At 61.3% G+C, this 23,844-nt stretch overlaps 2 protein-coding genes and 1 long non-coding RNA gene across 4 annotated transcripts; 2 read left to right on the forward strand and 1 right to left on the reverse strand.

Moving 5' to 3' along the window:
• The first annotated feature begins 285 nt into the window (after positions 1 to 285).
• Positions 286 to 9,250, forward strand: RELA (RELA proto-oncogene, NF-kB subunit). Its single transcript, XM_043926915.1, has 11 exons — positions 286 to 651; positions 1,253 to 1,279; positions 1,382 to 1,533; positions 1,680 to 1,828; positions 2,718 to 2,809; positions 3,200 to 3,331; positions 4,196 to 4,300; positions 4,512 to 4,724; positions 6,827 to 6,907; positions 6,995 to 7,069; positions 7,801 to 9,250. Exons 1-11 carry the CDS (start codon positions 645 to 647, stop codon positions 8,445 to 8,447), a joined length of 1,680 nt encoding a protein of 559 aa, XP_043782850.1. The 5' UTR covers positions 286 to 644; the 3' UTR covers positions 8,448 to 9,250.
• Positions 9,251 to 10,240: 990 nt separating this feature from the next.
• On the forward strand, positions 10,241 to 12,023 carry LOC122709521. Its single transcript, XR_006345539.1, has 3 exons — positions 10,241 to 10,346; positions 11,060 to 11,127; positions 11,355 to 12,023. It is a non-coding gene; the product is annotated as an uncharacterized LOC122709521 (long non-coding RNA).
• A 42-nt stretch (positions 12,024 to 12,065) lies between these two features.
• SIPA1 (signal-induced proliferation-associated 1) lies at positions 12,066 to 23,704 on the reverse strand. 2 transcript variants are annotated; one of them, XM_043926894.1, is made up of 16 exons: positions 23,599 to 23,704; positions 20,468 to 21,239; positions 19,770 to 19,897; positions 19,506 to 19,682; positions 17,285 to 17,459; positions 16,456 to 16,559; positions 16,066 to 16,223; positions 15,370 to 15,979; positions 14,809 to 15,083; positions 13,617 to 13,835; positions 13,403 to 13,514; positions 13,195 to 13,303; positions 12,997 to 13,098; positions 12,834 to 12,888; positions 12,569 to 12,647; positions 12,066 to 12,455 (listed from the first exon to the last, which is right to left on the reverse strand). In XM_043926894.1, exons 2-16 carry the CDS (start codon positions 21,141 to 21,143, stop codon positions 12,309 to 12,311), a joined length of 3,126 nt encoding a protein of 1,041 aa, XP_043782829.1. In that variant the 5' UTR covers positions 21,144 to 21,239; positions 23,599 to 23,704; the 3' UTR covers positions 12,066 to 12,308. The 2 variants fall into 2 exon arrangements, with proteins under 2 accessions (XP_043782829.1, XP_043782824.1); XM_043926889.1 differs by lacking the exon at positions 23,599 to 23,704 and adding an exon at positions 21,528 to 21,656.
• Between the last annotated feature and the right edge of the window lie 140 nt (positions 23,705 to 23,844).

Raw genomic sequence — 23,844 nt, forward strand, 5'->3', positions numbered from 1 at the left:
AAATTAAAAAGTGCTTTATGCGGCAACAACCATCAAGAAGCACTTTTATTGACTAGGAAACCGTGAAGAGTTGAGCCACCTGGCCTTTGCGGGCGAAGCAGGCCGGAGCCTTTCCCTGCGCGGGGCGGGCGGTCGAAGCCTGGCAGCCCTAGCTTGGCTCCAGACCGGCTCGGGGTGACATCACCAAACTCCTCCGATCGGCGGGAGGTGGCCCCCGAAATCCCCTAAAAACATAGTGAGTAATCGCAGGCCCCGCCCTCCAGGCGGGGCCCAGACTCGGGAGCGAGCCGAGCTGCCCCGCCAGCCCCGGGAGCGGCCTCCAGGGGGGCTGCCTCTCGGTTACCCGCGCGACGCGCGCTAGCTCCGGGTCGCCGGCAGCGGCGGCGCAAGCAGCCTATCCACCCTGCACGCGGCCTGCCCATCCTCCGCGCAGCGCGCGTTCGCCCCTGAACCTCTCCCGGTGGCGGCGGCGCCCGCGGCGGCGACGAGGGCGACGAAGACGTAGCACGCAGGCGCGGTCGGATTCCCGGCAGTGACGCGGCGGCGGGCGCGCGCGGCGCATTTCCGCCTCTGGCGAATGGCTCGACAGTAGCGCGCGCCGCGGGCCCAGCTGCGACCCCGGCCCCGCCCCCGGGACCCCGGCCATGGACGGTGAGGGCGCCCCCTGACCCCGCGGGGTGGCGGCGCTGGGGCCGCGGGGACCGCGGCAGGAGGCCCCTCGCCGCCTTCCGACCCTTCGTAGGCCGATGGGCGCTGCGCAGGGAGCGGCCGGCCGGATGGTGGCGCGGGGTGGGGCGGGCATCGGGGGTCTGACTCAGTTTCCCCCTGGGTGTGGGGTGTGGGGTGTTGGGGGGAGCGTTGACTCAGTTTCCCCCCGGGACCCGGGAGGTGGGGCGTGGGGAGTTCAAACTTAGTTTCCTTGTTAGGGGAGAATGTATCTGACTCAGTTTCCTCTCGGGATCGCGGGGCGGAGGGTTGGGGGGGGTGCCCTCCCTTAGTGTAACTTAATAGAAAAGGCCGTGACTCAGTTTCTTCTGGTGGAGGGAGGCCGCCATCCCTGGTTTCCCTCAGGAAAAGGGTGCTTCTGGCTCCCTTTCCCACGCCCCTAGTTTCCCTGAAGTTTCCAGGTAGCAGGCCCTGACTGAGTGTCCGAGAGGAGCCTGGCTCCCTCTCCTCACCGCGGGGAAGCAGGCCTTGCCTGGTGAGGACAGGATGTGGGCTCCTGCTGACCCTTGTCTCCCTCTCCTTTCAGACCTCTTCCCCCTCATCTTCCCCGCAGGTAAGTGGACCATCCTTTCTCAGTGGGTCGGGAGGAGCTCCCCAGGGTCAGGGGCGATGGGGTCAGCCGGCTGATGGGGGCTGGCCCGCCTGTCACCTGCAGAGCCGGCACAGGCCTCCGGCCCCTATGTGGAGATCATCGAGCAGCCCAAGCAGCGGGGCATGCGCTTCCGCTACAAGTGCGAGGGCCGCTCAGCCGGCAGCATCCCTGGCGAGAGGAGCACGGACACCACCAAGACCCACCCCACCATCAAGGTCAGCAGAGCCCCAGAGCGGGGGACCCAGAGTCAGAGGGCTGGGACTTGCTTCCAGCCCCTCCCCGCGACCCCATCCCGAAATCTGTGCCTGCGAGTTCGGTCTGGAATTCCCGCCCTCTAGGGTGCTCTCTGTTCTTTGGACAGATCAATGGCTACACAGGGCCAGGGACAGTCCGCATCTCCCTGGTCACCAAGGACCCCCCTCACCGGCCTCACCCCCACGAGCTTGTGGGGAAAGACTGCCGGGATGGCTTCTATGAGGCTGAGCTCTGCCCCGACCGCTGCATCCACAGGTGAGCTCCTTAGGGGTGGCAGGGGGTGGTAGAAGGTGGTGATGACATGGGAATAGGAGAAGTGGGCAGTTATACTGCTGTTACAATGTTAATTGTTTCTGGACAGAGGGCAGAATTCCTCACTGCTTGCTCCCTCCCCAGCTTTGCAAGCTGATTCTTTTATTTTGAAATTGTGTATCTCCTCTCTCCAGTGGATAGGAGGAGCTCCACATAAGCTCTATGGCAAAGGTGTGGATCCCTAATCACCTCTGAACCCCTAACCCCTGTGGCTGGAGTGTCACATCTCTTGTAGTCAGAATGAAAGCCATTGAACCAACGGTCTCCCCTGAAGCTTATGTACTGGTTGACAGAGGCAGACCATAAATAAATGTACAAATAACTGAACAAGATAGTGTTAGAAAGTCATCATTTCAGTGATGAAAATGAAGCAGTAATAGGTTGGAAGAATAGCCTGAGGTGGGGGAGGCGAAGGAGCTGGTCCCATTCCTTTGGACTGGGAGGTCAGAAAGGCCTCTTGAAAGTAAGACCTAAATGTGAGAAAGCAGAGAAGCACGGAAGGAACATGCCCAGCAGAATGAACAGGTGCAAAAAGCTTTGAAGTGCGAATGAGTGTCATGCCTTTGGAGAGGGGAAAAGAAGGCCCTGGGGCAGAGGGTCGGGAGCTGGCAGGGACTGTGGCTGGGGCCAGGCGGCAGGGCACAGGGCCTTGTCAGGCAAAGTAAGTAAGGAGTGGCTTTCATCGTGGCACAGTTGGCGGGGGGCAGCATTCAGGGGGGTTAAGAACGGAGTGATCACCTGGTGAGTGGGTGGGGATAAGGGGCAGAGTGGGCAAGGCAGGAGGGCCCACGCTCTGCTGGAGATAGTGGAGCTTATGCCTGGGGTGCCTCAGCTTTCAGAACCTGGGGATCCAGTGTGTAAAGAAGCGGGACCTGGAGCAGGCCATCAGCCAGCGCATCCAGACCAACAACAACCCCTTCCAAGGTGAGGGCGGCGACGGCAGAGGCCTGGGCCTGCCTGGAGCACCTCCCGCTGCTGTACCCTTCTGAGGCCACCTTGCTCTCACGTGTCCCTCACTGGCCAAGATGCAGTGCCCGTTCAGTACATACTCCCGTTCAGTACATTTTGCCATTGGAGAAACAGACGGAGAGCGGGGACGTAGGGGACATGACATCCAGGGTCACAGGTGGAGTCAGTGATGGGTCTAGAACCTTCCCACTGCCCTCCTCTAGGACTTCTGCTATTTCACACACCTTCCAACAGCCCTCCCAGCCCAGAGCTACCCGCACACCCAGCTCCTCCCGCCCAGCTCCATCCCCTGCCCCCGGCCCCATCCCCGGCCCAGGCTCTCCTGACCATTGGTTTTTCTGACAGTTCCCATAGAAGAGCAGCGCGGGGACTATGACCTGAATGCTGTCCGGCTCTGCTTCCAGGTGACAGTGCGGGACCCAGCAGGCAGGCCCCTCCGCCTGGTGCCTGTCCTCTCTCATCCCATCTTTGACAACCGTGAGTGGTCAGGGAGGCGCAGGAAGGGGAGAGGGGTGGGCCTGTGAGGAGGAAGGGAGAGGTGGGGAGGGGTGACCTGCAAGAGTTGCTCTGACTTCGTCCAGTCACCCAGCATAGCCATCATCCCCTCTGTGCCCAGCGCTGTGCTGATCAAAAAGACGAGTCAGAGGAAATCCCAAATCTGCCGTCAAGGTGCAGCGTCCAGGCTGGCAGGGAGTCGGATGGGAGATAGGCATTTCCAGCCCATGACGAGAGGATGGTGTGCCCAGAACTGTACTGACGACTCCAGGAAATGAACTTCCAGGAACGAGATAATGTTAGAAACTAAGAATTCAATGAGGAAAGCTCACAGGAAGTTTACAGATGGATTGGGCTGACATTGGTCAACTGCAGTTTTAAAGTAGCAAGTAGGATACATGAAAATAAAAAGGCTTTGGAGCCCCAACGCCGGAAAACCAGGATGAACCAGTGTGTAGGGGGGTGGGGGACTCAGGAGGGAAGGATTCATTGCCAAAGCAGGTATGAGTGGGTCTTGAATACTGCCTGGGTCAGGTGGAGAAACAGCAGTTGTGATCACTTTGGTTCTCGTAGGACTGTATGCAGAGATGTTTACCTTTTGTGTGTGGTTATGTTCTTCAGGCCTAGAGCAGAGCTGGGCACAGAGTAGGTGCCAGTAGATAAAGAGTTGCTGAATTGGTTGGTGTGAGGAGCCAATTGGAATGGTTGAACCTTGGCTGCAGAGGTGTAGCCAGCACACCCTGGACAACCTTGACCCTGGGCTGGGCAGGAGCCTTCTTTTCCTGCAGGTCAGCCCGGGAGACCGCCGGTGGTTCAGGGCTTCCTTCCTTATTCCCACACCCTCAGGCGCCCCCAACACCGCCGAGCTCAAGATCTGCCGGGTGAATCGGAACTCTGGGAGCTGCCTTGGCGGGGACGAGATCTTCCTGCTATGTGACAAGGTGCAGAAAGGTACACAGCCGGAAGGAGGGCTGGACCCAGGAGCAGGAGGTGAGGGGCAAGGCTGAGCAGATGCACTAAGTGTTAGAGAGCTGGTTTAAGCACTGTCCCCAACTCCTTGGGGACAGCAGGGCCATGCATCTCTAGAGGCAAGTATCGGCAATTGCAGGGGGCGGCGGGCTGGGGGAGCTGAGCACCCACGCAGCCACCGTGTCTCCTGCAGAGGACATCGAGGTGTATTTCACGGGACCAGGCTGGGAGGCCCGAGGCTCCTTTTCACAAGCTGATGTGCACCGGCAAGTGGCCATTGTGTTCCGGACGCCGCCCTACGCGGACCCCAGCCTGCAGGCCCCTGTGCGTGTCTCCATGCAGCTGCGGCGGCCTTCCGATCGGGAGCTCAGTGAGCCCATGGAATTCCAGTACTTGCCAGACACAGGTACCCAGCTGGGCAGGGGAGCAGCAGGGTCTGGGCTCCAGCCAGTGGGAGTGAGGCCGGGCTGGATGCCACAGCTGTGGGTGAAGGTCAGAAGCTGGGGTTGGGCAGAGATTTCCATAGTAATCAGACTCTTCTCACCTCATTTAATAATGAAACCCAAGACTTACTGAGCTCTTGCGACATGTGTGACCCTATTCCAGGCACATCAGTGAATTACCTGATTTTATTCTCTCGTGAACCTCTTGAGGTGGGAGATAGCATCTAACTTGCTTGAGGTCACATAGCTAGTGAGTTATAGACCCAGACCTCATTTGAACCCAGGCCGTCTGGCTCCAGGGACCTGTTGCCTCACTGTATCTGTACTTATCACCACCACACAGCCATGGTGTGGTCAGGGCTTTCGGGCATCTGCTCAAATAGGAACAGCCAAAGTGATCCTTTATCTGAAGCCTGTCATCCAGCCTGAAAGTGTGTCCTGCCCTGGGAACTGTCTAACAGAGTCTGGAAAACAAGGCCTGAAATGGCCATCAGGTCATTCCACCAGATGAGGACTGAGTGTCTACTCGGCACCAGGCTCTGTGCCAGGTATTCTCAATATAAAGATGAATAAGACATGTTCCCTGCCCTTTGGGAGCTCGGTTACATGAGGAAGACACACATGCAAAACAGAGCCTTACATCACAGAATGACGCGCGAAACAGCGAGGTGTGTGCAGAATGCTGTGGGAACTGGGACCGGCTGCGTGGAGGAGGTAGCGTTTAGGTTGGAGAAAGACCCAGAAGCGCATTTTCTAGGCGGGTGGAGCGGAAGGGCCGGGAGAGGGCATAGCACGTTTGGGGACAGCTTTGTGGCAGTTGGGCGGTGAGCAGGCCCCGGCAGAAGGGCCCTGAAGGTTGGACTTGCATTCATCCAGGGTCACATCCTAAGGCCTCGGGAGCCACCAAAGGTTTCTGAACAGAGAAGTGATGTGAGCAGGTCTGGAAGCAGCGTGCAGAGGATCTGAGAGGGGGGACATGAGGTGGGGAGGTTTTGGAAGATGTTCCAGTCGTTCCGGGAGAGAAGGTGCTGTGTGAACCTCACAGACGGAAGGCACGAGACAGTCTCCCCCACCGCTGGCTGCCTCCGGGACCCTGAGCCCCACGGGCCCTTTGTGTCCTCCTGGGAATCTGTGCTCTAGCTGTTGCCTCTGCTCGGAATGCTTGGCCCCCGGATCTTCACATGGTGGGCTCACACCAGTGCTTCCCTGGACCTCTAAACTAGATTGCTTGACCTTACTTCTGGTGCTGTTACATCACCCTGGGTCTCCTCCTCAGAGCTCCTATCACTTGTGTCAATGCCCCTCTGTCACTTGGATGTTACAGCTTTGGGGAACAGGAACCTTGTCTGCTTACTCAGGGCCATACTTCCAGTGGCTCAAATAGAGCCTGGCACGCAAGTGCGTGGTGAATGTGTGTCTAGAGGGTGAATGGTGGGGAGTGAGAAAAAGGAAGCTGCTGAGGATGTGTCCAAGGTTTGGGAACAGGGCACAGAGGTAGGGCGGGAACACCGAGGGCGAAAGAGCCAGGATCAGGTGTTTGAGGTGAGACGGTGACGTTGGCTTTGGGCTCTTGACATCGAATGCTTTGGGCTTATCCAAGTGCTGCAGTAGTTAGAGAGTTCAGAAAGCTCCAGACTGAACTTGGAAACCATCAGATAGAAGATTAAGAGTCTGTTGAAGTCTTAAGCCAGCCTGTCATACCTGGGCTGCCCCAGAGAGCAGAGAGCGCAGTACCAGGCCTGGTCAGGGCTGGATGGGAGCAGGGACATCAGCCGTGCAGGTGACAGAAGCCTGAGGTGGGACCCTGTGACAGCTGCTGGCCCCTGATTTGGGGGCACCCAGGTGGCCTTTGGAGGGCAGATTCAGCTAACGGAGGTCTTCTCAAAAAAGTCATGCCACTCTTATAATTGCGGAGTGTCACAGAGTTGTGCAGCTCTACTCATTGGCTGAGGTTTGGAGAAACGGTCTTAGGAAAGTTTGTCCTCTCGCCTACCTCCTGAGGGTCCTTTGGGAGCTTTGGGGGTCTACTGGTACAAGGACCCATTTCCCTCCCTTGCTTTCCCAGACGATCGTCACCGGATTGAGGAGAAGCGCAAAAGGACATACGAGACCTTCAAGAGCATCATGAAAAAGAGCCCTTTCAATGGTAAGAGGGGGCGGCGGGAGAATCAGAGAGCAGTGGGCAGAGAGGGGACCCTGGACACCAAGAACTGACCCAGCTTTCACCCCACAGGACCCACCGACCCCCGGCCTCCGACCCGGCGCATCGCTGTGCCTAACCGCAGCTCAGCCTCCATCCCCAAGCCAGGTGAGGATTTCCTTAAGGTCATTACACCGGAACTGTAGGCTCAAATCTGTTCTGCCCGTGGTTTTGACACCTCTTGGAGGGAGTCGAGCAGTCAGTCTCACCAGCAGGTGTCTGAAGCCTGCTCTCTGTTGGGCTCCTGTTTCTCAGGGTCTGAGCTTTGGTGGCCTAAAATCAGAACCAGCTGGGAAGCGGTGAAGATGCCGGTTCCCGGGCCCCTTACAGACCTGGGGAATCAGGCTTGGGAGGTGTGTCCCAGGAACCAGCACCCTCCTGGGGATGAGAACCCCTGTGGTGTTGGTTAAACCCACACTGGATGCCTTGAGATGCAGAAGTTTCAAAAATGCAGTCTCTGCTCTCAGCTTTCCATTAAAGTGGGGCAACCAAAAAGTCACCTCTGAAGCAGCAAAACAGCACACTGTATGTGCTGCTGTGTGTCTCAGAGAAGAAGGAAGAGGCACTGCTCCCTGCCGGCTGCTCGGGTACAAGGCTGTGCCCGCTCTGAAAGCATCCCTTCCTCTAAAGGCTGTGAGAGCTCTGTGGGCTGGGGTAGACAGGCAGGGCTCCACGGAGGTGAGCCTGGAACTGGGCCCTACAGGGGAGGCCGACTGGGTAAGAGGAGGGTGCACCACAGGCAAGGGCTGAGCCTCAGCACCCGAGGCAGCAGCTGGGGCAGAGGATGGGGGCCGCCTCCGAGGCTTTCTCTGACCCCTGCCTCTCTTTCTCTTCTCCAGCTCCCCAGCCCTATTCCTTTACGCCATCTCTCAGCACCATCAACTTTGAGGAGTTTTCCCCCATGGTCTTTCCTTCTGGGCAGATCCCAAGCCAGACCTCGGCCTTGGCACCAGCCCCCAACCCGGTCCTGACCCAGACCCCAGTCCTGGCCCCAGCCCCAGGCATGGCATCAACCCCGGCCCCGGCCCCAGCCCCAGGCATGGCATCAACCCTGGCCCAGGCCCTAGCCCCAGGCCTGGCTCAGGCTGTGACCCCGCCTGCCCCCAAGACCAACCAGACTGGGGAAGGGACACTGACAGAGGCCCTGCTGCAGCTGCAGTTTGATACCGATGAAGACCTGGGGGCTCTGCTTGGCAACAACACTGACCCTGCCGTGTTCACAGACCTGGCATCTGTCGACAACTCTGAGTTTCAGCAGTTGCTGAACCAGGGTGTACCCATGGGCCCCCACACAGCTGAGCCCATGCTGATGGAGTACCCTGAGGCTATAACTCGCCTGGTGACAGGGTCCCAGAGGCCCCCTGACCCAGCTCCCACTCCCCTGGGGCCCCCTGGGCTCACCAATGGTCTCCTCTCAGGGGATGAAGACTTCTCCTCCATCGCGGACGTGGACTTCTCAGCCCTCCTGAGTCAGATCAGCTCCTAAAGGGGTGACACTGCCCTGCCCAGAGCAGTGGGTTAGCAAGGGATTGAAGCCCTCCCAAAGCACACACTTACGGATTCTGGGAGGGTGTGCTCCAGTTGCCCTCAGCTTCTTTGGGTGATGTCTTCCTGGGGAGGGGGGGTGCATTTTATTCTTTTATTGGCAGTATCTCTCTCTCTCTCTTTTTGGAGGTGCTTAAGCAGAAGCATTAACTTCTCTGGAAAGGGGAGAGCTGGGAAGACTCAGACTCTTCCATCCCTTCTCCTGATGTTTGGCTCCAGGCTCTACAGAAAATTCTGGGGTCCCCCAACGCCACCCTCCAGCTTCTAGTACTCTCCTAGAGAGATGGGTAGGCTGGAGCTATGGCCTTGGAGGCCACAAAGCCTTATTACAAGTGTCTTCCTCAAATTGTAGATTCATTTATACCTTGAGGCAAAATAATGCCCCTGTTACTCGCCCCTTTCTGGTGCTGGCATTCTTTGTGCCTAACTACCAGCCTTTGAGGGCCTGGCCTTCCCAGCCTGCAGAGGTCTCTGCCAGCTCTTCCCTTGCTGGGCTGTGGTTGAAGGGGACTGGTGGGGCAGTATTGGCCCTGTCCAAGATCCAGGGAGGTTCTCTTTGAGACTGCTCTGTTCCTCCTTTTCTGAAGTGCCTTAATAGTAGGGCAAGCTGTTCAGAGTCAGGGGGAGAGCAGGCTGGCTGCTCTCTCCAGTCAGGAGGCTCAGTTTTTACTGAAGAATCAAAGCATTTATAGACTATTGCTTTTTCTACTCTGAACTAATAAATTTGTTGCCATGCTGGCTAGAGATTTGTCTTCTTTGAGCACACTCTTTGCTGGTCATTTCAGGCTGGATGTTGGTGATACAGAGTTGGAGGCACATATTTGCTGGAGGAATACATTGCCACTGGGGAGCTTGCAGCCCACGGACATCCGTGGAAACTCCTAGCTACCAGCCAGTGGATGAAAGCAGGCGGCTGTGGGGGGCGAGGGGAAGTCCCAGCCTAGCGAGAGCCCGGCTGGACCCAGGAGTTGTGGGGATGGAGCATTTTCAGGAAGGGCTTCACGGAGGCCACGCTAGCTTCAGGTCTATACATCAGAAGAAGGGCTAGCCAGCATTTATAGGTAAGGGGGGTAAGAGACCATGTTGGAAATTCCAATTCGATGGGCCAGCCTGTAAAAGAGAAAGAACGCTCGGCTAAGAGGTTTGGATTTCATCTCTTAAGTGGTTGGGGAGGGAGGTGTCACATCAGTTGGGGAAAGGGAGGTGCCAGGTGAAGGTCTGTCCTTTCATACCCTGCCCTGGGAGGACCAAGGAAATCTTATATCCGAAGCCGCCTCCTCTCCACCACCGCGCACGGCCCAGGAGTCCTGAACAAAAACCAAGCCACGGCCCAGCCGGACATACTTCCGTTTTGTCTCGACGCACGCGCAATAAAGCAGAGTCAGCCACCGGCCCTAGTGAGCGAGGGCCTGCCTTCCCGAGTGCGCATGCGCACAGATAGCTTTCTACAACGGGGCGGCCAGGCGGTGCGGTTCGGAAAAAGCCCGTCCTGAGGCCGATGGCGTCGCAGGGTTGCGGGAGGGTGAAGGCAGGAGCACCCAGGTATTAGTGAGACGTTGCTGCACATCTAGCGAGTCCCCTGGGAACACAGGAGGCCCAGGGTGCAGGCTCCGATGGCGTCTACGAGAAAAGATGCCAGCCGGCGGCGGAATGTTGGGGAACCGGAAAGCATCTAGCGACTCGTGCTGCGCTGCGGCGTTTCTGTCGGGGGGGCGGGGTCTGAAGCAGGTGGGCCACCCTAGGGCCTGGCCAAGCGGTACTTACGCCCGAGGGGAGGGACCCAAAAGCCGTGGCCGGGTCAGGACCCGGGCGGACAAACCCGCCGGCAGTGCGTGGGGAGGTGAGGTTTGCAGCTGCTGCGCTGCGGGCGGGGCCAGGGCGAGCGCCTGGAAGGACCTGGTGGGATGGGAAGACTCCTCACAGGAGGAAACTGATGGCCCAAACTGCCTGCAATGTCGCCAACCTGATGCCCGGAGGGAATTAGTGAGTTCGGGTCCTCCACCTCAGGCTGTGCCTCGCTCTTCTCGGCTTCCCCAGTGTCCTGAAGTGACCTCCCGTGCTTCCCCGAAAGCCCTCTCCTGGCCCTTCCCACATTCCCTGAGTGACCTCATCATGCCCATGGCTCACCAGTCCCAAATCTTTGTCTCCAGTTCAGACTTATCTCTCCTGTGCACCCGCCCTCTGGACATCTCACCCTGACATCCCTCAGGTCTTTCAAAATCTCGAGGACCCTAGCCATCCCTGGTCTGCGCTTTCCCCTCAGTCATGGCCTTACCAGCCTCCAGGGCTCCAGTCAGAAACCTGGCCACCTCCGTGGATTCTGCACCTTCTCCCCTAGCAACTCGAGTTCACTTCCTCACTTGGTCCTGGCAAATGTGCCCTGTTCTCCCCATCCCCACGGCTATTCCCTAGTTTAAGCTACCACCTTGCCCACTGGGGCTGCTACTACAGCTGCCTCCCTGGCCTTACCTTCTCTGTAGGGCTCTGACACCCAAATCTCATCACCCTCCCTTTGAACATCTACCCACCCATCACCAGACCCGTTTTCTGCAGACTCACAGCCAGAGAGTAACCAGAGCCGTCCACCCTGCCTGTGAGGGCTCCTCACTACAGCCCACCAGGTGAGAGCTGGGACTCAGGGCTGGCAACCCCAGTGCTCCCATTCACAGCCCTTTCTGATTCAGCTCCAGCCTCCTTGACCCTGGGTCCCTGCAAAAGCCAATTCCAGTCCAGTAGGCCCCCAACTGGTCCTACCCAGGATACCCTTGACTTCTCTATCTCGTGAACAGGACAGTGAACCTCTGAAATTCACATTACCTCCTCCTGATACCCTGACCCTGTTTTTCAGAGCCTGACTCATCCTGCCAAAGCCTAAGTCGGTGGCCTGGGTCTCAGCAGGGTTGGACAAGGCATGTGATGCTAGGCAAGTCAGTGCCCTGTCTGAGCCTCAGATCCCGAAAACAAAGAGTTTAGACACAATCTAAGTTTGGACCTGCTGATGCCACTCATGGGAAAGAGCCCAGCCTGGTGAGGAACAAGGGGTCAGAGGCTGGTGAGGAGGAAAGTGAGTCGGAGACATGGAAACATCTCCCCGGCAGCTAAGGCAAAGAAGCTCCTACCTCTGGAACTGGGCCCTGCAAGATCTGGCCAGGTGACTGAGGAGTGCCAGGCTTGGGGGCTCAGTGTCTGCAGAGAGGAGAGGACTTCCTGTACTGGGGGCAGGGCCTTTAAAGGGGTGCATGGTCAGCACCTTCCCTCCCCTGCCCAGCAGGTCCACTCTCTGCCTCTGATCTCAGCCCCTCGGGTTTGGTTCCAGGGCAAGGGCCTGGCCCCTACAGTTAAGCAGAATTGGTACAGAGTGTGGTGACTTGCTTCCCAACAGACCAAATAAATGTTTGTGGGACAGAAGAGAAGGAATGGCCTAGCCTCAGAGAAGCCCCGGTTTGTGGCAGCCCAGCTCTGAACCAGCGTCCCCAGGGCTTCCCTAACCAGTCTCGGGAGCTTGGCCAGAGCCTATGGGAGCAAAACCCCTTCCCTCATCAGGTCATGAACACCTGTGTAGACACAAAGAGCAGTGGCTTCTTTATTCCCTGAAGTCCTCTTTTCTCCACAGAATATTTACAAACAGGGGTGGGGTGAGGGCAACTGTGCCACCGAATGATGGGCCGGGGAGTGGGGCAGTGCTAAGATGCGCCTCGCGCAGGGAGAGTTCCTGAGGAGGGCCCAGTTTGTGCGGCCCAGGGGCCCTGAGCGGCCGGGCGGTTCCAGCAACTCAGCAGCCAGGCTGAGGCCTGCCTGCGGCTCAGGCCCGGTCAGTGGCGGGGGAGCCCAGCTGCTTGGAGGCCAAGAGCAGGCGGGTGGCCGCGCTCTCAGACTCGGCCTGCAGCCGCCGGTTGTTGTGCCGCAGGCTCCGCACCTCCTCCTCCAGGGCCGCCTTGTCTGCCTTCTCCTGAGGGGGTGGGGGGTGAGGGGAGGCAGGAGTCAGGGTGGCTGACTGTGACAGCCACAGCCACAGACCGGGGCAGCCCTGTGACTCCCCGCGACCCGCGGCCACCGTATCACCTTCTGCAGGTCGTCCTGCAGCTTCCTGAGCATGGACTCCAGGTGAGAGACCTTCTCGGACAGGCTCCCGGGTTCTGGCCTGAGGACACGAAGTCGGGACTCAGGGGGACCAGGGCTGGGGGCGGCACCACGGCCTGGTACCCAGACCCACCCATGTGAGAGGGACCCAACCCCCGTCTTCTGACTCAGGTGTCCAGAGCTTCCCTCTCATGCGTGGGCGCGAACACTGGGCGTGGGGTGAGGGGTAGGTCGGTGGGAGGCTTACTCAGCATCAGACTTCGGAGTTCCCTTGGCGTCTCCACTCTCAGGGATGGGCTGTCCTGTGGGGACAGAGGGACCGTCCGGGCAAGTAAAGCGGGAGAGCCCCACTCTGGCTCCGGCGCCCCTGATAACCATCCCCTACCCCCGGAGCACTCTGGTGGCCTCACCCTCCCGGGAGAGCGACTCGAGGATGGTGTTGCAAGTGGAGGCAATCTCCGAGATGGACTGCCACTCGTCTTCCAGGGTCTCGCTGCCCGCCTCGGACATGACTGTGGGCAGCGGGGGTGGGTTCAGCCAGGGAAGCGCAGGCCAGGCCCCCTCCCACTCTGCTCCTAGAGCCCACCCCACCCTCGCTCCAGACTCACTTTTGCTGATAGAGTTCCTCAGAGACAAGGTTCGTGGCAAAAAGGAGGCCCTCAGCTCCGGGGCCGGTTCGTCCTTGTCCTCAAAGCCACCGGGGCTGCCTGGCCCGTCCTGGGGTGGGGGGCGGAAGTGGGTATAGATAGGGGATGGCCACCATGACCACTGTGCCCACCCCGGCTTGTGGGGCTCCAGAGCCTTGCTTCTGCTCACCTGAGCAGAGAGTGTCTCCCTGCCCTCACTGGGTGCTGCCGGCTTGGCCGTGGTGGCGAGGAGGAGGTCCGGGGTGGTGTTGGGCAGGACTGGGGCCTCGTCGGACAGGGAGCTGCGAGGAGGGGCACGGCTCAGCACTGGGGGCTGCGCCCGCCCACGGCCCCTGCTTGCAGAGGCCTCCCGGGCTGCAGGAGAGGGGAGGCTGAGGGGGTACCTGCAGGGTGACGGCGGGTTCTGGCTGTGCAGGAACTCGGTCCTCTCCTCCGCCAGCTCCCCAGGCCCCGGAGGACCACCACTGTCATTCAGGCACACTTGCAGCAGCTGCTTCGTGTCGGGCAGTAGGGCCTCGGAGGGGGCCTCATCCTGCACCGGCTCCGCAGCCCCCCGCCGGCTGGGCTCCTGCAGAGACAGCATGTACAGCTCCGAGAAGCTCCTGCGGGGGGAAGAGGGGGTCAGGCGGGGTGTCCAGCACCACCAGTTCCACTCCCAGCTGTGCCGGAGGCTCGCTTCCAGGAGGAGAGCACTCCCAGCTGCCTAACAACAGTGAAAGAGGTTTGCCTGGCTGCTGGCCATTGTTCCCGCGGCATGTGTGTGCGTGTGTGCTCAGTCACTTCAGTCATGTCTGCCTCTTTGCGACCCCATGGGCTGTAGCCCACTGGGCTCCTCTGTCCGCGGGACCTCAGTTCAAATCACAGGGCTGCCTGCGCATATCCTGAGCAAATCAAATTTCTCCACCCGTGAAATGGAGATGATACTACTGATCTCCTGGCTTGCTGTGAGAGTTTAAATAACGTGGGAAAACCACTCCGTCTAGAGATCCAGAAAGTACTGCCTGGGCACAAATCCAGCCGCTTGGCTTTTTTTCTTTTTTAGCAGATGTGCCTGTTTCTAGAGTACTAAACACTAAGGATTGGTTTTTACGATCTTAAATGGTTGGAAAAACACACACAAAAAGAATGTATCAATGGCATGTGAAAGTCATATGAAATTCAAACGTCGGGGTCCACACTCATCAATTACGTGACATCTGTGGATGCTTTTGAGCACCTGCAGCAGGGACCAGATAGCCCAGAAAACCTGAAATACTTTCCATCTCTCTCTTTACAGGAGAAGCTTGCATGTCCCTGCTTTAAAGTAGCAGATAGTCAATAGTGTGTGTGAGGGTGTCTGTGAGAAAGCTAGTGGGAGCCGCACTTCGATCTTTCCGCAGTGAAGACAGTGCTTAATTGGCTTCCTTCGACGCATAAGAAACGTGTCATTTGGAGAGATTAAATGAGAGACGTGGGGTTCTCTCAGAGGAAGGCCTCCACGCAAGGTTCCTGTGGCCAGTGGGACACACTAGGCATAAGCAACGCGGTGGCCAAACTGCCCGGTCCTCCCACCGCCCTGCGTCCAAGCGCCCTGACCTGCGGGGCCGGCCGCTGTCGTCGGGGGGCAGGACGGTGACGCAGACCTTGGGCGCCGAGCGCAGCAGTTGAGCAGCGGCCTCGGGGCCGAGGCTGGGCAGCGTCTGGCCGCATACGCGCAGCAGGCGCGCCCCAGGCCGCAGCCCTGTCGTCTCCGCGAACGTGAAGCGCTCCACGTGCGTGATGAAGCCGGCGGGGTCCACCTCGAAGCCCAGGCGGCCTTGGCCGTCGCGGGGCAGCGCCAGCTCGCGGGTCTCGCAGCCGCGGCTCACCAGCTGGGGCGGGGCGGGGCGTGAGCGGCGCTGCTAGAGGACGCGCAGCCCCAGCGCCAGCCCCGGGACGTCCCAGGTCACACGAACCCTTTCCTACCCCCCGGGGAGGGCATTAGCAACCAACCCGCGGAAGACGGCCTGGGGACCCCTAGTTTCAGCTCTGCCAGGCTCCCGGACTGGGTTTGCCCCCGGCACTCCGAATCTCCCTTTCGCAGGAGAGGCGGCGGAAACGAGGGGTCCCAAAGCAGGCTCCTTCCTGCCGCGCCCCGAACTTAATCCCGCGCCTCACCTGCAGGCGCGCCACGACCTCGCCAACGGCTTGGCCAGGGGACCCGTCGAACCGCAGCGTGATCGCCTCCCCGCGGCCGTAGTACAGGTCGAGCCGCTGCTCGGAAAAGGTCCAAGCCAGCACGTCGCGACAGGCGCAGTTGAAGACTACCCGGCCGTCGCGCGGCGCCACCAGCACCAGTGCCTCGGCCGAGATGCCCAGCAGGCAGGGCACCTCGGCGCCGTCGGGGCCGCCCGCCTCGGCTCCGGCCGCACCCCGCGCCCCAGGTGCCGCGCGCACGCCCCACACCAGCGCGCCCGCCGCCTGCAGCTCAGCGCCTGGGCCCCGCGGGGCTGCCCGCCGTCTCCCGCCCAGGGAAGGCAGGCCGAAGCGCGACGCCGAATCCAGCGACGTGGTGGTCACCTCGTTGGTGGCCAGGTCCTGCAGGTACTGCTGGCGCGTGCGCGTGGCCATGGCGTGGAACTGGCGTGCGTGGCCCGCCGCCTGCTCGCCATTGAGCGCTTTGGCCAGCAGGAGGGCCCGGAAGTCGGCGTTGGCCGCGAAGGGACCTCCTCCAGGGGGCAGAGCTGGCCCGAAGGCCGGCGTGTCCTGGGTGCGGCTCACGGCCACCCTATGGGGAGGGAGGCCGTGGTCAGGGGCAAAAGAAGGGTCCAAGAAGAGGCACCCTTGGCAGAACTGGAACCCCGGGGCGCCCACCTGTAGGAGGTGTGCGGAGTGCAGGGCGCTTCGGCCCGCACCACTAGGAATATGTGCTGGAAGTGCGAGCGGATGGTGGTGGGGCAGAAGGGCTTGCTGCCCGGTTCCTGGAACACGATGGTCACAATGTCGTTGCCGATGTGGCGCTTCCGCAGGAGCTGGAGGTTAGGAGGAGGGGCATGTGAGCGGGGCTTCCCCAGTCCCTGCTCATTCAAGCGAGGCAGAATCTGGGCACCCATGCCCCCCGCCCCCCGGCCCCCAGTGCAGCGCTGGGGTGTCTGGCTTTGGGGAGTCACACTGGCTGGGAGAGAAGCTGGGGGTCGGCAGGGCTCAGGCCAAGGTCCCGCCCACGCAGCACCCCTCCCTGGTTCCCCAGAGCCCCCGTCACACCTGCTGCTGATTATTGGGGGTGTACGGCAGCATCGTGGATACGTGGAACATGATCTCATGGTCCTGGTACGTCGTGTAGAGGGAGTGCGTGCCGGTGGAATCCGCTGTGGCCAGGGAGTTGGGGACACCGAGGGAAAGCAAGGGGAATCTGGGTGGCTTGGACCTGCCGTCCCTGCCGTCCCTGCCCACAGGCTGCAGCCTCTGTCCCCCCCAGCCAGCAGGTAGAAAACTCTTTCCCACCACCAGCCAAGCTCCAGGCCAAGAGCTCCAAGGGTCTCAGCCTTGTCTGCTCCCCTTCCCCACCCCCCACCCCGAACCCCCACCCCCTCCCGCCACAGGATCCAGCCTGGAGTTGGGATGCTGAGATAGAATGAAGACAGAAATGAGAAACGGTCTGCTAAGAGAGGCGGGGGCGGATGTCCCAGGAGAGGACAGATGTTGGCCTAGGCACCAGCATGTGCGGAGCAGCTGAGAGGGGAAGGCAGGCAGGAGGTCACCTCCCAGGAACCCTGGGACCTCTCCAACACAACAGGCTGGGGCTGGGCTGGGGCTGTGTTTGGCGGGTAGGGGGAGGTGGTGCCCAGAAACCCCCATGGCCCAGCTCCGGCAGTAGGGCACCAGAGCTTTGGGGGACATTCCCAGCCTTCGCAACCCCCGCTGCACGTCCTCGGCCTACCCGGAGAACTCTCCACCCCCGGCCCCAGCCCTAGGACAAGATGGGACAGAAATCTGAACCGGCAGCTAGTTCTTGCCAAGGCAGCCTGCCCTTCAGCACGGGTCTCTGCCCACCTCACCCCACCCCACCCCACCCTGACCCCCTGGGCCTCACTTTTGGTGTCCAGCTGGGCCCGGTAGCTCTCAAAGCCTTTGAGCCGCACCACGTCGCCCAGCAGGGTGAGGAACTGCATGAAGGCGGGTCCTGCCTCCTGGTTGTTGTACATCTCCTCCTCCGAGCCCTGGCCCGCCCGGCAGTACAGGATGCCCACCTTGCGCTGGAAGCTCAACTGCGGTGGGCGGGGGGGGCACAGGCGGAAGGCTCAGGCCTCAGTCTCCCAGCAATACCCCGGGGGCCTTGGGGCACGGACGGGACACTGGCCTGGGGGTGGGACTGCCTCTGCCCTCTCTAAGCCATGACCCTATCAAGTTGGTTCGGTCTCTCCTGCTCCGGGAGCTCAGGAGGGCAGAGGAGGACAAGGTGGGAAGGAACCAGGAGGCGGCTGGTTCTCATGGGACCACAGAGGACGTGGTTCACGGAAAGGGCCCTGCACAGAGGGTGCTCGATCCCAATCAGCGTCCACACGGTCATCCTCCTTAGCCCAAGGCCAGCCTGTCTTCCCCCACTGGAGTCCCAGGCACCTCAACCCCAGCCTCTGGAGCCCCACACCACCTCTTTTTTTTTTTTTCCCACACCACCTCTTACCCTCTGCTCCCAGCTCCTCTGGCTCCTTTGCATCTGCGCTTAACTATGCACAGCTCAGGGTGCCCTGCCACCGTGCCAGTGAGCCCAGGGCCCTCCAGCTCCCGCCTCCCTTCTTCACAGTAAGCCTGTCTACACCCACAGTTCCCACTTTCATCACTCCTAACCCCTAGAGCCCCATACTTCCACCCCAAATTTTAAACCCCGAGCCCCTCTTAACGACCATGGGCATGGCTTCACCCTGGCATACTCTCACCATAGTTGGCACTTGGGATAACTGGAACTTCACTTGGCCCGTGACCGCAGGGACCGCCCCCTTCCTGTCCAGGCCTCTTCTCCACACCTGGTCTTTGCCCTCGGTGGCCAAAGCAGCCGTCTCCATGGACGACACCCCCATCTCGGCCTCCAGGGCAGCCCCTTTCCCGGCTGTAGCTGCACGGATGTCCTTCTAGCACCTGCCACCTCACCTCCTCCCTGTGACTCTTCCCTCCCGCCCATCCTCCAGGGTCCCTGGCTCCACAAAAATACCACTCCCAAGGGCCAAGAAGGAGGGGAATCTCAACACCCCCACCAGCCACTCTGTCCCTGGACTACCCTCTTCACCTCTGGTATTGTCACCACCAGGCCTGGCTTGGATGACTGCCAACAGCCTTCAGCCTGGCCTCCAGTCTAGCCCCCACATTGCAGCCAGAGGGCTGCTTGACCTCTCAGATCTTCCATGGCTCCACAGCAAAGGCCAGCCTTTGCCACCCTGTTCCCCCAGCCCCACGCCAGCCACACTGAACTGCCCACAGGGTCCTGATGCAACAGTTCTTAGTCTCTAAGCTTCACCCAGGTTGTTCCTTCTGCCCAGAACATGCCTGCCCTTCCTGGTTTGAGCTCTTGCATTTCCTCCATGATGCTAACCTCCTGGCCAAGGAAGGCAGTCAGCCCTACCCTGGTGCCCCACGGAGCCCTCAGCATTCCTCTTTCACTATTATCCTGCTCATCATTATCTATGGTTCTCTGTGGGTGTCTCCCCACCTGGCTGTGAGCTACTTGAAGACAGAACCTGGCCTAGACAGGTCTCCAGCATCCAGTCTGGAGCCTGGTACCAAGGGGTGAGGAAATGTTTGTTGAGTGACTGACAGATTGAATGACCAAGGAGGAAAGTCAGGGCCAGTGGGTAGTAGCTTTCAGCACAGGGAAGGGAAGGGCTTCCAGCCGGCTTGAGTGGGCCCTCAGTGGAAGCAGTGAGTGCCCCAAACTAGCAGGAGACCCAGCAGGGCCTTGCAGGGCAAACTGACAGCGAATGAGAGGGACTTGCAAGAAGAGGGTGTGGCAATCAGAGAGTGCTCCTCAGCTGACCGGCACATGGGAATTATCTCGGGATCTGTTCACGTGCAGGGCCTGAGTCAGTAGATCGGGGTAGGACCCCAAACCTGCCTTTCTAACAAGCCCCCAGGTGATGTGGGTGCTGCTGATCTTGAGAGGCAAGATTCCAGATGACTTCTCATGCCCTTCTTTTGAAAAGCTAGCTCTCCTGGGGTCCCCATCCAGCTCAGGATCAGGGTCAAGGCTGGGTGGCTGGGAGCTGGGCAGACTGGGTTCAGACCAGGTCTAGCTCTAGGACAGGGGTGCCCTGCCCACTCACCACTTGCTCGTCCAGCGTGAGCAGCGTGCGAGGCACCTTGGGTGAAGCTGAGCCCAGGCGCAGGCACGTGGGGCTCAGCCGTGGTGCCACATGCTCTAGAAGCTTCCTCGGGGACAGGCCTCGGGGGGGCCCTGGCGGCAGCGCGTCCTCTGAGATGGTGCCTCGGAGTGTCCGGAGCTAAGGACGAGGATGTAGGGGCGCTCAGGATACACGCAGGCGGCTCTGAAGGCAATCCACGGCCTGGCTCCCACGACCCCGGCCCACCTGCGTGGTCCGCACGATGACGCGGTAGCTGTGCAGAGTGCCCCCTCCGCTGCTCTCCTTCTCCTCCCGCCTCAGGCTCACTGCTACCGGGCCCAGCGCCTCGTCCAGTCCGAAGAAGTTCTGGTGTTCTGCCGGGAGCAGGAGGCAGATGACTAGCCTCGCCCCTCAGTAGTCCCACCCTCGCTTGACCACACCCATCACCAAGGGCCCCTTCCAGGTCCCATCACACTAGCTCAGATCGTCCCCTCCTCAGCCCTGCCCACATTCTACCAAGCCAAATCCTGACTCCTGTCCACATCTATTATATACTTGGGCCCTAAGCCTCGCCCATATATCTGGCCCCAGATCCAGTGGACCATGCCTCCTTGCTCCAAAGCCTAGATCCTGCATAGCCTTGCCCAGCATGCCCATATTCTTCCCCAGAATATCCCTCGTGAACACTGATGATGACAAGGTGCCCAGGTGCAGAGGTTCAGATTTCAGCTCCCAGCAATGGCCCTAGGAAATCTCTCCCCAGCCCAGAGGAATACGATGAACCCGATGGAGGCAGAGGAACACGTCTGGGTGTGAGGGGAGGCCTGGCTTGGCCGCAGGGAGGTGGTTAGAGCTGGGCAGCCTTGACTGAGAGACACAGCCTGACCCTTTACTTAGCCAGGGACTCGACAGAGAAAGGACAGCACGCTGCAGGTGACCCTCACCTTTGCCGTAGAAGTACTTGCGGTAATAGCCGGCGCCCAGGTCTGCGTGCTCCAGGCTGTAGGCGGAGGTTCGGTTCTGCGGCTCCTCCAGGACGGACACGGCGGCGTTGGGCAGTGACGGGGGCACAGGTGGAGACACCGGTCCTCCCAGGCCCAGCTCGCCTTCGCCCCCGAGCTCGCTCACAAAGCCAGGTGCCTCAAGCAGCAGATCCGAGCTGGCAGTCTGGTCCTGAGCTGCGGCTGGGGTCCCAGAGCCGGCCTCCGCCTGTGCCCCGGGTCCCCGGGGCCTCGGAGACCAGTCAAAGAGCAGGCTCTGCACGTCGTAGTGGGCGAAGCAGCGGGGCTCAGGCACTGGTGGGAACTCAGGCTCTGGCTCCTCAGCCGGCAGCCCCAGCAGTGCCAGTGGGTCGGAGAAGAACCGGGCCGGGGGCGCGGCGGGGCGGCTGGCCTCCTCGTGGCTGTGGGCGCGGGCGCGAGGGCTGGCCGGCGTCGGGGGCCGGGCCTCGCCTGCATCGCTGCCGCTGCGCACGAGCGGGCCCCGGGTCGGCCTGGGCTCAAAGGTGTGCGGCGTCAGTGGGGGCCGGGCCGGCTGGCGCAGCTTGCGGGCGAAGAGGTCATCGGTGGGCGCAGGGGCCGGGCCCCGCCGAGGGCTCCCCACGCCACCGCCGGCCCACATGGGCGTGCCTCGGACCTGGGGACCTGGCTCTCCGGGTGCCGGGCCGCATTGGCGGGCGCGGGTGGTTGGTGCCCAGCCGGCAGGCCGGTTCCTGCCCTGAGGGAGGAGTGGGCTGCTGAGGGGGGCCTGGGGAGAAAACAGGAACCCAGCCCCCAGCCTGGTCCTCCCCACGCGGGTTGGCTTCCGGCCCCCTCCGCGACCATCAAAGCCGCTTCCGCTTTCCTGGCCACTTCCTCGTCTGCCTGGGACTGAGGTTTCAGCCCCCTCCTCCAGCTCAGCAGCGGGCAGGGCCAGGGGCTGGGCTGTGGCGACCTTGGCCCTGAGGGTCTGGCAGCCCTGGGCCGCCCTGGGGCCGCCAGGGTTCCCCAGCTCCCACTCACACACCTTGGCTGTGGTCTGGGCCCAGGGTGAGGGTCCCCACCAAGACCTGGCCCAACCAGACAGATGATTTGTCTCCGCTGGGACGGGAAACCCATGGGGCCAACTGGTGTCTGGGTCCTGCCCACTTGACAAAGGGAGGACGTCCTGTCCCCAGAGACCTTCCTCCCTGCTCCTCCCACTTCCTCCAGGATCCCAGAGGAACTCAGCACCCAGCGGCTGGGCCTCAGTGCCCTGGCCCTCACCGCCTCAATACCTCAAGGACTCAGAGGCTCCCAGGGGGCAGCGGCCGGTCAGCAGGACGGCAAGAGGACTTCCTTCAGTGCAGGAAGTGGCCCCAGCTCTGGGCCCAGCCCCCTGCCCGGCCCCACATCCTGAGGAAGGTGCTGGGGTCACACCAGCTCAGTCATGGGACCTCGGTCACCCCAACCTGATGGACAGGTCTGGGCTCTACCCTCCTGCAGGCTTCTGTGGCCATGCCTGGGGGGAGGGGAGGGAGTCCTGGTAACCAGGCCCCTCTGCTGGAATGGGGACCCATGGGCACTTTGGCCTACCTGGCCACACAGAGGCTGACAGGGCATTCTGAACCCCACATGACAATCAAACCGAAGTGCCCATAAGGGACTGCTCTTGCCTGAAGCAACTCTGGGTCAGCTAGGATTTGAACCTGGGCCTGTCAGTCCTCGCCACACTGAGCTCTGTGTGAGTAGGTGTGGGCAGGTGGGGGGCTGGGCTAAGGCTTGAGGTCTCACAGGATGTACAAGTGAGACGCCGAAGGCCCCAGGGACCTGCTAAGTGCGGAAACGTGTGGAGACTAGGGGCAGGTGTAAAGAAGGGGTGGTGTGAGAACGTGAGGCGGCCACCCTCAGACGAACCCAGGATGGAGTGGGCGGCTGGGGCAGGGCTGTGGGTGACCCACTCGAGGTGCAGGCACCTGCTGGCGGGTTTTCATGCGTCAGCTAGGGCTACGTGGGGCTGGGCTGGGAGGGGGTGGGGGCAGATGCTCTGCACCCCTCAGCTAGAGCTCCAGAATCAAGCGAGGGCAGGCCTTCAAGAGCTCAGGGTGCCTCCTCCCTTAGCTTCTCCTAGGACAAAGTTCTCGATGCTGACCCTGAGCCTCTGTACTCTCATCTCCAAAATGGGGTTAATTAACCCTACCTGTCCCTTCCCGACCCTGCCGGGAGACTGCAAGCAAGGGGAAGCGAGCGAAGCTGGCCATGTGTTAAGTGTATGGTGGCAGATGCAGGCCCTGGCTCCATGGGCCAAGCTCCGGGGCCTGGGCTGTGGTGTGTGTGTGTGTGAAGTGTGTGTGATGGGGTGGGAGGGGACACGAAGCAGGGGTCTGTGCAGGCTCCCGCTCCATGCAGGTCGAGCTCTGTGTATCTGTGTGTGCACAGCTGGGGGCTGCTTCTTGCTCTGGCCCACTGCCGGCTGGGCTCTGGCCCTGCCTTGAGGGGTGTTCTTGGGCTCTGCCCCCCACCCGGCAGCTTCACACAGGGTCCATTGAGGCCAGGACATTCCTTGCGGCCTGTGTCACTGGCGAGGAGGGGGCCGGCCGCTCCCACAGATCCGGAAGGCCTGGCTGCCCCAGGAGGAGGCGCTGGACGCTTCCCAGCACATCTGGAGGTCATGACCCCATTTCTGCTGCCAGGGGGCGCGACAGATGTTTCCTCCCAGGCCAGGCTCAGGACTGGGGGGCGGTGTGCAAAAGCTGGGTCGGAGGCCGCCCGGGGAGAAGGGGAGCCCCAGAACAGGGGGTGCCCGGCACACAGCCAGCAGGCAGCCGGACAGTCGCCAGCTCCTCTGAGAGGAGCCGGGAATCGCCGCATCCACTCACTCATCCGCCACAGACCGGGCCGGGCTGTCCACGCAAAGGAGGTGGGGGCGGCACCAGTCAGAGGCAGGGGACTGGACGTGCTGACTTGGGACTAGAGCCCAGTGGGAGGTTGGGAGGGTGCAGACGGCGAACTCGGCGAGGACCCCCTACCACCCACACACCACCCTGGCTGACCGGCAGGCCACTTCCTCCCCTGTCCGGCCCGACACGGTGCCGCCGCTCCCCCGCTCCCGCCCGTACCTCTGGGGCTCCCGCCCGGCCGCCTCCTCCGGCGCTGGGGTCCCGCTGCCTGCTCTCCAGCGGCGGCTCCGGGCGCCTGCTCCGCCTGGGGGCGGGGCCACGCCGGGGGCGGGGCCGGGGAGGAGGGGCGGGGCCGGCCCGGGAGTCCTCCGCGGCGGGAAGCGCAGCGGGCGGGGACTCCAGGCCTGGCCGCGGTCAGCGCGGAGCGCAGGCGGACTGCCTGCCATGAGCCAGGCCCGGCCCGGC

Source organism: Cervus elaphus, chromosome 2, assembly GCF_910594005.1.
Source record: "Cervus elaphus chromosome 2, mCerEla1.1, whole genome shotgun sequence".
Taxonomy (NCBI): Eukaryota; Metazoa; Chordata; class Mammalia; order Artiodactyla; family Cervidae; genus Cervus; species Cervus elaphus.

Excerpts from the sequence above, each read along its gene's own strand:
- SIPA1 (XM_043926894.1), bottom strand. The coding sequence starts at position 21,143 with ATGTGGGCCGGCGGTGGCGTGGGGAGCCCTCGGCGGGGCCCGGCCCCT. Across the intron at positions 19,683-19,769 it reads TCATCGTGCGGACCACGCAG|CTCCGGACACTCCGAGGCAC; the intron begins GTGGGCCGGGGT and ends CCTCGTCCTTAG. Across the intron at positions 13,515-13,616 it reads AACCCGCCGTCACCCTGCAG|CTCCCTGTCCGACGAGGCCC; the intron begins GTACCCCCTCAG and ends CCCTCCTCGCAG.
- RELA (XM_043926915.1), top strand. Across the intron at positions 1,534-1,679 it reads AGACCCACCCCACCATCAAG|ATCAATGGCTACACAGGGCC; the intron begins GTCAGCAGAGCC and ends TTCTTTGGACAG. Across the intron at positions 2,810-3,199 it reads CAACAACAACCCCTTCCAAG|TTCCCATAGAAGAGCAGCGC; the intron begins GTGAGGGCGGCG and ends TTTTTCTGACAG.